Source organism: Neltuma alba, unplaced genomic scaffold (assembly GCF_004799145.2).
Source record: "Neltuma alba isolate B1F8T4 unplaced genomic scaffold, ASM479914v2 tig00011326_pilon, whole genome shotgun sequence".
Classification (NCBI taxonomy): Eukaryota; Viridiplantae; Streptophyta; class Magnoliopsida; order Fabales; family Fabaceae; genus Neltuma; species Neltuma alba.
Genome location: NW_021636032.1, coordinates 21,971 through 35,363, shown reverse-complemented (window position 1 = coordinate 35,363; position 13,393 = coordinate 21,971). Strand labels below are relative to the sequence as shown.

The 13,393-nt window shown below is 33.9% G+C and overlaps 1 protein-coding gene across 5 annotated transcripts; it reads left to right on the top strand.

Annotated features, from left to right (window-relative positions):
* Positions 1–5,579: 5,579 nt before the first annotated feature.
* On the top strand, positions 5,580–9,887 carry LOC114712028 (metal tolerance protein 1). 5 transcript variants are annotated; one of them, XM_028896482.1, is made up of 5 exons: positions 5,580–5,808; positions 5,953–6,096; positions 6,287–6,371; positions 6,453–6,546; positions 8,311–9,887. In XM_028896482.1, exon 5 carries the CDS (start codon positions 8,311–8,313, stop codon positions 9,547–9,549), a length of 1,239 nt encoding a protein of 412 aa, XP_028752315.1. In that variant the 5' UTR covers positions 5,580–5,808; positions 5,953–6,096; positions 6,287–6,371; positions 6,453–6,546; the 3' UTR covers positions 9,550–9,887. The 5 variants fall into 5 exon arrangements, with proteins under 5 accessions (XP_028752315.1, XP_028752314.1, XP_028752312.1 ...); XM_028896481.1 differs by lacking the exons at positions 6,287–6,371; positions 6,453–6,546 and having other exon boundaries at positions 5,581–5,705; XM_028896479.1 differs by lacking the exons at positions 6,287–6,371; positions 6,453–6,546 and having other exon boundaries at positions 5,581–5,748.
* Positions 9,888–13,393: the final 3,506 nt, after the last annotated feature.

Sequence of the window (13,393 nt, the reverse complement as noted above, 5' to 3'; positions counted from 1 at the left end):
TATAAAACCTCAATTCATTTTGTTTTTTATATTTATTTATTTTTTTAAAAGTAGTCCTTGTAGTAATTGTACATGTTAAAGGTTCTATCAAATGGTAGTTTTAGCCAATACACATGATTAATAAGAGTATTCTAAGAAAGATAACATTTATTTATTATAAGTAACTTTCAATTATTTTAATAATATGGATTAAGAAGTATTACCTCCAGTCTTAATTATAAAAACCTTATTTATAGGCTATAAACGAGGTCTTATAATTAGGACCAAAGGTAATATGTAATATGTATGATTTTAACGGTCACTCACTTTGAACTTTGAACTAATTGGCGTTACAGTTCCTTTGGTGCGGATGAGGGTGCGAATTTTTTTACACGATGTAAATTTATTATTTTGTGTTCAAGAACACAATATATGTTTATATATAAATTATTATTTAATTTTTATTATTTTCCAGTACTAAAAGAGTCGGAAATTCAAAATTTGAGCGGATAGTAATAGTATTAAGGATTGACGATACTGTTAGTTTGAAAAATCTCAGAAAAAAGGCGCCTGGGTAGGTTCCCCCAATATGGGCATGGCATCTATGAAGAAACAATGATAAAATATGTAAGATTCGCCTTCTTTTCTTTTTTTTTTTTTTTTCCTTTTTTCTTTTGAAAAATGTAGGGAGGTAAGATTCTGAGAGTAAAGCATTTGCATTAGCACCTGATTCTGTGATTAAACTTTAAAATAGATGGAAGACGACGTGACTAATCAGTGTGAATGGGCCACAGCTTACACTTCTCCTTCGCTTGTGAATTAAGTGCGAATCTTCGTGCCATTTACTTAAGTATTTTAATATAAATAAATTCACGCCGCTCAATTAACAAAGTCGTTATTATTTTTCACTTTTAAGGTTTATAACTTGATTCTTACGCATTCACATTCTACGTAAAATTGTAAATTTTCCAAAGTCCCGTTATAAAGTGATGGACAAAAATTGGCTCATGTTCCTCCTACTAATGTGGATCAGCCATTTGGGCTATCTGAAAAGTCAGTAATGGGCCGGGCTACATCTTAATTTGATAATGGGCTGGGCTACAAAACTAAGAAACAAGATCCACGCAGCAGCTATTATAATTTCCATTACCTAAAATGCATACAAATTATTGATGGCCATCGGCCGATTAACGTATTAAATTAATATTTAAATTTTTATCAAAAAGTATATTCACATTTAGTTTTTAAAAGTATCTCAAACAGAATTACCTTCTATGCATAGCCAAAAAGAATGAATTCCTACCAATTTGTTATGTACTGGGGAAAAAAAAAGGCTACCAACTTTTATTTAATACCGATAAATTTTTTTAAAAATTAATATTTATCAGGTAAATTTGTAAATCACATGACTCAACTAATAAATATAAAAATAAAAGTTGTATATATTAATTTGTAAATCTGATTCATGAAGGAGACAACCTAAATTTATAAATATGGAAGTCTGACTAGTAAAAATTAAGTTTCATGAATCCTATTAATATTAAATATTCTTCCGTAGGATCTATATGTAAGTATTCTCATTTAGTATCCGATCGCTTTCTTCTTTTAAAAAAAAAATTGTAAAATTTATTATGCGATAATATTACGATTAAAATAACTTTGATATTTGACCCGGGATTTAAAAGATTGAAGTCTTGTTTTTTAAAGCAGGAAAAAGGGGACACGGAACCGGAAGACGGCAAGCCAAACACATAAATACGAAAAGGACAGTAGCATTATCACAAAGAGACAAGTTATGGAGACAGCATATCAACATCAAAACACACACATGCTCCACATAATGGATCTCCAGCCAATCTTCATGCTTTGATTAGTATTCTCTATATTTCCTTTTCATTTGAAGTGTTCAAATCTTGCTGGTTAAAAAAAAAAAAAGAATTGTTCAGATCTTTTCATTTTTTTATTTTTTAATGGCACTAGAAGCATCCCACATTTACCTTATGCACGGGAACTTGAACGACAACACACGGATATCAATAGCTTTCACTTGACTCCGAGATGACATTCACAGATATATCTGTTTGTTTTCATAATATGTAAAACAAAGAGATTTGTATGATATGTCAATTAGTGTCATCAATTGATATCAACATCTTTAGTATAAAATACTACTCCTCCGATCCTTAATATAAAATATATTTAACTATTTGATTAGATTAAAGAAGTTAGGCAAGTTAGTTAATTATAAAAAATATGACATATTTTTCCTAAAATATCATAATTTTCTTTCTCAATATATTTCCTTCCTTCCTTACTTGATTATGATTGAGTGAGTATCTATAAGGATAATTTTGAAAAAATTGATAAATATGAGAAATAGATATTATATTTAAGACCAAAATTAACTTAACAATTAGATCCTGTATTAAGGACCGGAGGAGTACTATATTTTTTTTATTAATTAGCTGGATCATTTTAAGTTTGATTTGCTCGCCTAGTTTTTGAGTATTAATTAACAAACATGTTCTCTTGTTATGAAATTAACCAACAATGAAATTAGATTGGAGAAGAGAAGTAGACAAGAAAATAAGAAAATGATATTGCATTCCTTCACTTGCTTCACTTGCATCACAATAATGGCACGCCTTATTTATAGGCATAGTCTTACACATAAGTTACATTTGTACTTAAATGATAGATAGTGGACAATAAACCACATGAATATGAGTGGGGGAGTTACAGGATTAAAGGCATAGTGGAAAGGTAATGGATTAGTGGAAGATTAATGCCTAGTAGAAGTAGTGGGAGTTGATGATAAAGTTGAGAGGAAGAGAAAGAAGAGGAGATGGATATCCACATGTTATAATATTCATAACACCGTGATCAATATTAAGCATTAGGAGCCAACAAGGTCATGGAATGCAGGGCAACTCACAGGCCAACTTCTGATGTAATCATCAATCAATAAATTATATAATTTTTATAATAAATTGTGATATTTGTAAATAACCAGGGATCTTTTTGAATACTCACACATTCCATATAAACACTTGTTTTGCTTTATTAATTAAACTAAATAATCATATATTTATCTAGTAGATTTAGTTATTGGTTTAAAATATATTTTAAAATATTAAAAATCTCCCGTGAGTACTGGCAATCATTTTAAAGTGAGTTGCATTGGGAAAGTAATCAAAATAATAATAAAAGGAAACGTTTATCATGGCATTGTTTACTCAAACGGAAGGAAGCCATCATTAAATGGATGGGTATCATATTAACAATCAACACAGCAATTCATCCATTTTAATTGCACCATACCCATTTTAGCTTCACTTTAGGGATAAAAGCAGAAAAAGGAAATAGATATGTGATGAGATATGAAAAAAAAATGATTTTATTATATTTCTAGGATATTTGAGTTATTTGAATTTATTATCATCTTATGATTTATTTAAATTTATTAGTATTTTAATATTTTTATTTTATTTATTTTATTTTTTTATTATTGTTTAAGTATAATTAGATTTAGGATTTTTATTCTACAACAAATTTTAGATATTGAATGATATTGCAAATATCTTTTTCTCTTTTTCCTCTTCTCCGTTCCCTATTTCCATTTCTCTACTCTTTCTGATCTCTTTCCTCTCTCTTCCCATTTTATATCAATATAATCCGGGCAATTGTGATGGCAAAAATAATATAAGGCTAATTGGCCACTCATGTACTTAAATTTATAACTATAGATATGATTTGCCCAACTTATTTTCAACAAAAATGTCAGGTATCATCGTCAATATTATTGTTCCTTCTAATTTTAAATGCAGGGGCTAAGCAAATAACTTATAGCAATTAAAAAAAATTAACTGTGTTATTTTTTTTAATAAAAATACGTGTTAATTTTTAAAAAAAACTTTATTTAATCACATGTATTAGAAATTAAATAAGTAATTTAATTTAATATTTATACTTAATAAAAATAGTTTGAAAGAACTTATAGATTAAAAAATAAATTGAGATTCTATATTTAAAATTAAAATAATTTTATATACTAATTTTCACGTTAATAATTGGAAGGAATATTTTGGGAAAAAAAAAAGTAAAGATTGTGTTGGCAGCCCTGTCCTTTCAAAAGTTGGTGGAAAAGATGTGAAATAAAATAAAAGATGCAAGAAAAATAATGTATCAGAATTATAATCTTATCCTTCTTATATTCAGTCACCTTTTTAAAAAGTTTGCTAAAATATTCTGCTTCGAACGACTCTTGATAAAGTAACAACAAAACGTCCCTCTCTCTATGTATATAATGTGGGTTTTGTAATTCATATTTCACAATTGATGGAAGTCATTTTTAGGCTTTAAGATTTTCTGGAAATGCATCCCAATACATATATAATATCAATAAAAAGAATTATAATCAAGTCCCACAAAAAAGAAATAATTATCTTTTTTACTTGGGACCTTATTATAATTCTCCCTAATCAATATCCTTAATACATGGATATGCCAATATATATATGTGTGTGTGTTTAAACATGCAGTAAGTTATATACTATTTATAAGTTATTGACAATATAAAGTATTTTTCAACTTTCGTGTAATATATGAAAAACATGTTTAGCATATAATTAAATCTTAAATTTTGTGACTCATTTCTCATGAAATAATCTAGTAAAAATTGTCTAGTTCATAAATAATGTAAATTCTATAATTTACTATTTCGCATTGAAAAATTTACATGTGAAGTGAGGATAGCAGGATTTCATATTTCATAATAATTATATGTGCCCATTCTCACTTAATATGATGGATAACATATATTATTAAAAACTAAACGAATTAATAACACGTGGTCCTACAATATAAAATACGAATGAGTACAAATTAGAAAAAATCAATGTGATATGGTTTATTGATTGACTAGTTTTGACGTATTACACTACCTCCAGTTTTAATTATAAGAGCTAGTTGACTAATTTAAGAAAATTAAGAAAACAAGTTAAGTTAGTAATTTGTAATAAATAGGTATTGTTTTTTCTAAAATATCCCTGCTAATCAAGTGTATTGGCCAGAATTACTATTATTAGAAGGACTACCTTAAAAAAATTATAAATATGAGAGACAAAGTGAATTGGAGTCTTATATTTAGGATTAAAATAAAATCAAATAAGGTCTTATATTAAGAACGAAGGTAGTACAATGATTTAAATAAAAAGAATATATAAGTTAAGAAATGAATAATTACTGGATGATCACCTAATTAAAAATGAAAATACGTTTACCAAATGAGAATGCACAGGAATCTTTCCTTCCTAATGATACCAACCAACTACAGAAGTGAGAAGTATAAATTTTAAATATCAGATCTTAAAAATCTATGATATTATTACTTCATGAATAAATTATTCGGTCAGAAACTAAATAAAATATAATCTTTAAAAAATTAAAAAGGAAAGCAACTTTTCAATTCATTCACTTTATTCTTTGAATTTTGCCACGCATTTTTGGGGGAAAAAAAATTGGCCCCGCATTTGGGTTTGTTAGTTTTTGTTTATGAATCCTTGAAGCTTGGTGGATTGGGCAGACAGATTATGCGAATCCCAGAGCCTTCTAGGGGTCATACGATGACTCCACCAAACCTGGCTTCAGATTCGTAACCTTGGTGCCAGCCACCCGCATACTGTCAAGTTCATCCCCAGGAGCATGCCAGTGGATTCAGTAGAACCGTATTACTTTTTCTCATCATAATGAGGGAAAAGAATGAGTCCGGTTAAGAGCCGTCTTTTCTTTTCTTTACTCATTAGTTCTCGCGTTGGGTGAAAAGTTTGTGTAATGATTTATCTCTTGCGAGTCGCCCACTTTCCACCTCCTTTCTATTTGTCCTTTTCCCTTCTGTTTGAGATAATTTAATCTGTGCGCAAGATGGTTGAGTTATATCCCTGAATTTCTTTCATTTCTCCCCGTCTTTTTCAGATTCCATTTGATCAATTCCGTCGTCATGTTCCCCCTTGTTGCTAGCATAAGAGTGGAGTGAATGATATAAATGTTTGAACCCAAGCTTGATACTTGAAAATGCAAGAACAAGCTCGAAGTCAAGTGACAGGCGGTGCCAGCAATGTAAGACTTATTTCCCTGTCTTATGTCGTTCAACTACTGGACTCATGACTTCGTTTTATCTTGTCGGAAAGCTCAAGGCTTTATTGTTAATTTTATGCGGAATCGGCTGGTTGCTATTTGTCTGATAAACTATTGTTAGGTGACTTCTGTTTTTCTTATTTAAGTGAGTCTTCTTGTTATGCTGTTGCAGATTTGTAATTTTGTCAGCATACTTTGTCAAGAATCTTAAGGTCATTCTGGTTTCTGTTCGACGTTAAAATGGATGTGAGAACAAGGTGTCGAGTCACCTAATCAATTAAATACTAGTACCGTTGCTTTATATCTTTTTTTATGAGCAAATCTTTATGTTCATCTAGGAGCATCTTTTAGATAGAACCTTTCAACGTTGGGACTGGCGAAAAAGTTCATGCTGCTTGCTTCTGAGTGCAATTATTTGTGTTGTTGCTGGAGGTATTGTTTGCTGTATCAATTATGCCTGTTTCTTCATTCTTCGTGAACCCTAAGAAGTCAAAGTGTTATTCTTTTGTTAATGTTTTCGTGTGGCATGGAGATATTTGTTATGCTGTTCACTAATATTGCTTTGCTGATCTATCATTTGACGATCCTTAACTTGGTGGTCATGGGTTGACATTGTAAAGGCTGTTATTTCGCGTCTTTCTGGACTTGGGATTTTTGTGTCAAGACACTAGATTGGCAGCACTTGTATTGGTTCGCCTTTGGTTTGGAAGTGCTTATTACTTTGCTTGCCTCTTATTGTCTACCAAACTTGGTGTTTTATTTTCTCTTAACTTCAATTTTGTTGTTCTTATTTTAGGGCTGAGCTTAAAAATTAATATCTTTTCAATGCGCAGAATGGTAGTTTTTGGTTTTTCTCTTCCTATACCTAATCTTTAGGAGTTGAATATCTGTAATGGCATGTGATCCAGTATCCGTTATGGTGTAAGATCTGAAATCAATGTTGCTCTTGTCTATCCCTTCAACAATGCATTGCCTGCTCAACGGCCATTTAAAGATGCATTGTTCAAGTATCAATTCTTGAGGTCTACTTATTTCATTATTAACGTGCCTAGATAATCTTTTGTGTGTGTGTGTGTGTGTGTGTGTGTGTGTTGTGTGTGTGTGTGTAACTTAAAGTACAGTTTTACTTAGTTGATTAATGCATATACAATGGGCTTAGTGTAAACTCAGTGTAACTTGCTTGAAAACCAGATCCTACCAGTCCTTGTTCTTAGTTTGCATTCTGTGTGCACCATAACTGTTTTGCTTGGTGTTGGTGATAGGGGGACTTGATAGCCGTGTAGCTTATTTCTTTTTTATTTATATAAACACACCTGAAACATACAGTTATCATTCAAAATGCCGAATGATGGCCGCTGCATGTCCCTCCCTCCTTCAAAGCATGCTGATCTGGACACGCAGCCCAGGTAGTGCAAAAGGCTGTCTTTCATGGAGCTAACTTGTGTTTGTTGCTGCAAAAACACAGGGGTTAAAATCCCTTCCAGAATGTTGTCTTTTCTTCTGTTGAAAAGGCAGAAAAGAAACAAACGGTTGTCCATGTGTTGCATCTGGGAGATGCAGGATAAAAATAATGGATGAGGTAGCCATGATTGCTGCCTCACCATTCAAAAACTGAATGGAGAGTGTCTGCTTGCTTGTTCTTAGTATGTGTTCTCCATGTGCTGTTATTGTTTAGTGTCTGTGGTAGGGAAGTTGATAGCTGTTTAGCTTATTCCTAAAATTATCTAGCCTATTGAATGTTTCTAGTGTGTTTATATAAGTATGAAGCAGTGAAGATGAGCGTTGGTTCTGGTGTATTGTTACTTTGGGTTGGAAATTCTATTCTATTTCAATTCCAATAATGCAAAATTATCTTCAAACTAAAGAATTTTATGTGTTGACTTAGAATATAACCCTTATGACAGTTTTGATTCTTTTAGGATGATTTAGAAAATCATCAGAATCTAATGTTAACCCTAGCTGTATTGTTGGATTATGGTTGACACAGCCGCTGTGCTGTACATAGTGGATTTATTGAGTTTTGCTATTTGCTGAATTTCTTTGAATTCCTTTTTTCTTTTCTTTAGTGCATTTGGAATCATATTCCTTTTGACATACAATTCTTCCCTCTCATACACTGGTTTTGTGTTTTTGGGGCCCTTTTTGTTTATTTTTACGCAACTGAAGGAATATTACACTTTCCTGTTGGTGTCTCAGATGGAAGCACAAAGCTCTCAACATGCCCAAATTACTGAAGTCAGTGGTGATTTTCCTGAAGGAAGAAGAAATCCCGGAGGAACCAAGATTTGTGGGGAAGCACCATGTGGATTTGCAGATGCTGGGTCCATCTCAAAGGATTCTAAAGAACGATCAACATCAATGCGAAAGCTTTGGACTGCAGTGATCCTCTGTGTCATTTTCATGAGTGTTGAAGTATTTGGTGGCATTAAAGCCAATAGTCTAGCAATTCTGACTGATGCAGCCCATTTGCTTTCAGATGTCGCAGCATTTGCCATCTCCTTGTTCTCTTTATGGGCTGCTGGATGGGAAGCCACACCCCGTCAGTCATATGGATTTTTTAGAATAGAGATTCTTGGTGCCTTGGTTTCTATTCAGCTAATATGGCTGCTTGCAGGGATTCTCGTATACGAAGCCATTGCAAGAATCATTGATGGTTCTCACAAGGTGAATGGCTTCTTAATGTTTTTGGTCGCAGCATTTGGTCTGGTGGTTAACATCATCATGGCTTTGTTATTGGGTCATGATCATAGCCATGGACATGATGATCATCATCATGGTTTAGGCCATGGCCACAACCATGGTCATGGGTTTAAAGCGTCAACTCATCATGATCATCATAGTGGTGAGGATCACAAGCACCATCATCATGATGAAGAGGATCCTCAACATGAGCATCATCATCATTCTCATGAGGATGATAAGCATCATCACAGTCATGACAGTGCTGCTGAGCCACTTCTTGGTGGTGGATCAAAAGACAAACCAGAAAAGAAGAGGCGATGGAACATAAATGTACGAGGGGCGTATCTCCATGTTCTGGGGGACTCAATCCAAAGCGTTGGAGTAATGGTTGGGGGAGCTATCATTTGGTACAAGCCGGAGTGGCAAATAGTTGATCTAATTTGCACTCTTATTTTTTCAGTAATTGTTTTGTTAACAACAATCAATATGCTGCGAAGCATTCTTGAAGTTCTGATGGAGAGCACACCACGTGAGATCGATGCGACCAAGTTGGAGAGGGGTCTGTTAGAGATGGATGAAGTAGTGGCTGTTCACGAGCTGCATATATGGGCAATTACAGTGGGCAAGATTTTGTTGGCTTGTCACGTTAAAATCAGACCTGAAGCAGATGCAGATATGGTGCTGGACAAGGTTGTAGACTACATAAGGAGGGTTTATAACATCAGCCATGTAACTGTTCAGATAGAGCGTTAGCATATTTGTTTGGGTTCTGGGGAGTGATGATTTTTAGAGGGAAAGATCTGGTTAGACTTTACGCATTGTGTCGTTGCTACTCAAACCTTCTGTGTGGTGGCAGGGAAAAATTTAAGCAGTATCTTGTATTATCTCTTATCAAGAAGCTCTGAAACTAAGAGTGAAGATTCTTATATTTGTCATGTTTTAGTTGTAGAATTTGACATGAGAGATGTAAAGTGCTGCACTGAACTCCAGTACGTTATAATAAATCTTGGCATCCGAATCACTAGATTCGGAATTGCATGGCTGTATGTAGTTTAGCATGTATCGTAAATTCAAATCCTTGCTTTTTCCCACCTGTGTCTCTCTCTGTATGTGTGATATCCTGTATTCTTTTGGGCAAGTTTTGGATGTTGGTCGCTGAAAGCTTTCATTAGTTGCCTTTGACAAATCACGCCTTGTCGGTTTCAAGAGCATCCGATAATCACTCTGACAATTTTAGGTGGAAAGACTTTAAGGGTATTATTTTGTATTCAAATGCATTACATAATCACTCTGATGTTGATTTTACATTCAAAAAGTTTCTTCCTCTAAAGTCCTACAGATCGAAATGTGCAAATACGAGGACGCGGGTCTTTGCCAGATTTTAGAGAAGCAGAAATTGAAAATTTCTCTTTATCATGGCGTTTTCTTAACCATCGCTCCAAAACGATGAAATGGAAACAATGGAATTCTCTTCTCTTAAGAGAAATTTCCTGCCAAGCCAAGGAAATTAAAAACACATTATTTAACCATGTTTCTCTCTCTCATTTTTTCTTCTATTTGAATTTGTGTCGTTCCTTTTTGTTCCCTTTCAGCTCCCATACATATCCAGGCCCATAGCCTTCAAAAAGTTGGTTGAAGTCTCGATCAAGATTTTAGCCACGCCAGGAGCAAAGAGGGTCCCACCACACAGTACAGTATGTTTTAAATAGAAATAGTGACAAAGTTGAAGGTATCAACACCACATGAGCATGTCTACGTCCTTAGTTGTTTTCCTGATAGCTACCATACCATTTCAGAGTGTTTGGTGCAGATTTACAGACCTGGCTTACCCCGCTTTCAACTTTCCATTATTGCATCTTCACCGCACAAAATAATAACGTTATAAATTTTATTATTTATTATTTTCTGTTTTGAATCAGTCTCCATTTTCCCCCTCACTTGTAGAGTTACTGGACAGCCTGGTGAGAATGGGGACGCGCATGATGAATTGCATGATGAATTCTTTTTTTTTTAAGAAAAATAAAACATGTCATGTTTGAATCTTGTTATTAAAGAAACTAACTAAACTTTTATGGATCAAACAGATTTATAAAGAAATTTATCAATATGTCAAGTATTATTTTAGTGGAATTAATCGCTGTGATGCTTGTAATAAAACAGGGTGAAGTTACCTCAGAATCTTTTGGGAAAAATTTACCTCGAATCCTATGCATAAATTGACCATCCTGTGAAACCTAGAGGACAAACATCATGTTTCGGAGAAAAGAATTTCTGTGATTGTGTGGCTGGAGCCGCAGCCCCAAACCCAAGAGATAAGATTCTCAGGAATTCAAATGATTTTGGAGTTTCCAAGTGAAGGCCTATCTATTTGGTGGAATCTATCTTCATCCTTATTGAATAAAATAGGGACCTAAACTCAGCTTGCTAGTTAAATTATTCAATTCCCAAAAACAGAAAAAGATCTTCACAAGCAAAATGGATAGAGAATATACTCCATTCAATTGCTTCCTAGTGCCCACGACGTAAAAAGCTGATGGGTTTGGACACTGGGAATATGATTACCGAGAGAAAAGGAAACTTGAGACGATATGAACGGCCTTATACGACAGAAAAGGGAAAACTTTGCTTCTGCAGCAGTGAACAGATTGATAACATGGATTGAAGCTTCAGTAGGTTGTCTTTATTAGGCCTTTTCTAATACATAATGTGAGAAAGATTTTGTGTTTAATGATTTTGGATGATAGTATATTGGTTCTGGCTATGACAAAAGAGATGAATGGATAGACTAGGGAGGTGTTTTGAGGCCAGAGATTAGGTTTCCGTTTTCTTTGGTTCATCATACAGAGACGTGGCTCATGATATACTAGATTATCCGAATCTGCTAAGTCAACCAGGGTCCCCCCTGTATTTCGCATTATCAAGAGCGTCAAGTTTCATGTATATTATTTTTAACCCAAAATTTCACAGCCTTTCTTCATTTTTATCACCCCCCATGGAGGGTCCTCAATTGCAGCTTTATGCCTTGCATTGATAGAGATATTACTCATAGATTATTTGTAATACCAAAGTACTTAACAAGGTAATTAGTTAGAAGGAAAGTTTTACCAAACTACTACTAAATCAACAATGCTATGTGATAATGAATATTAGGTTTTAAACAAACTAGAAGAGCATAAAGTTAGGATAGCTTAGATGAGTAGGTTGAGATAAATGTATATTCATAAAAGAAAAGTTTAGAGTCACAATAAACATACATGAAGAAGAGTTAGTGTGATATCTATTGAAGAGAAAATCACTTGAGGTAAATTGAGTATGTACAAAGAGGGCCATTATTGGCGCGGTGAGGATGGGGAAGCAAATCATATAATATGAAGTTATCTGAAAAAAGATAAAGAAATAGTTCTATGCTCCAGTTAGATTACAAGTTTTATTCTTTTTCATCATAGTAATGTTGATGTTGAGCATGTTAAAACTGCAGTTTTAAAATCTGAATCAATCATCAAATTCTACCTAGTAAAAGCAGTGATTCCACTAATCTTTAGCTTGCTGATTTTCCAATTGTGCATGCTGTCTAGTTCTCATTAGCTTGCTTAAAACACGCATCTCACACATCGCTTTTAATAGGGAGAATCTGATCATTAATAGGGAGAATCTCATCCCCAGCATAATCCTCCAAGAATCAAAGAAGAGGCTGGCATTACATTTAGGAAACGAAACTAACAGCAAAAGAGACCCTAAAAGATAGAATTAGAATTGGGATAGATGAAGGGAAAGGAAGGTTTTTAAAACTTAGTTAGTAGGAGTATGAGATCCAGTTTGGGGGCCTCCATGAGGGAAAACAAAACAAAAAGCTTTAGGTCCCGACACAATCAATACTCAAGTAGTAATGTAGTTGGTGGCACCAGGCATCCCTCCAAAAGCAGTCAATTATTAGAAACAGAGCACACAGCAGCAGAACAATGCCTGACATGTCTATGCAACAAAAATGACTCTTCTCTGTAGGCATCAACATTTGTGCTATTTCTGAAAGCTTGACTTCAACCAACTCTCTTCTTGGTTTTGTGTGGTTTCTGTTTATTGTAATCATGAAGACGGATTAATTAACATTGAACAGATAGAAATTGATGTTGGGGGGGGGGGTTTTCTCCGCTAGTAATAATATGCAACATCTCAGTATGTGCAGAGAGATGAGCAAAACCCTACTCACAGAGGTTGAACATCAAGAAGTTTATTCACGGAACACACAGACTACAGTTAGGAGAGAAGATGCACTGAAAAGAAAAGAGCGATAGATGGGGGCCCACAAAGAGGAGTATCTTCTGTTTCTTGAACATTACCAAACACCAAATTCCTCTGCAGCGGTGCATGCAAAGAATTACACATTTTAGTGTTTTGCAGGCAAAATGACAGCAAGGATTGTCATTTGTGTATATAAAATGGTCAATGCAGAAACAGAGCATCATAGAGTGAGAAGAATTTCAATGTCAAAAAACTCCGAAGAAGTTGACTAAAAATACGGTTTTCTGATAATATAAGAATTGAAATTGCAGGGCATGATGATGTCTAGCCAAAGCGAACCAACTGGGACTGGCACTTG

Coding starts and splice junctions, on each gene's coding strand:
- LOC114712028 (XM_028896481.1), top strand. CDS start 6,052: ATGCAAGAACAAGCTCGAAGTCAAGTGACAGGCGGTGCCAGCAAT. Junction 6,097..8,310: donor TGACAGGCGGTGCCAGCAAT/GTAAGACTTATT, acceptor TTGGTGTCTCAG/ATGGAAGCACAAAGCTCTCA.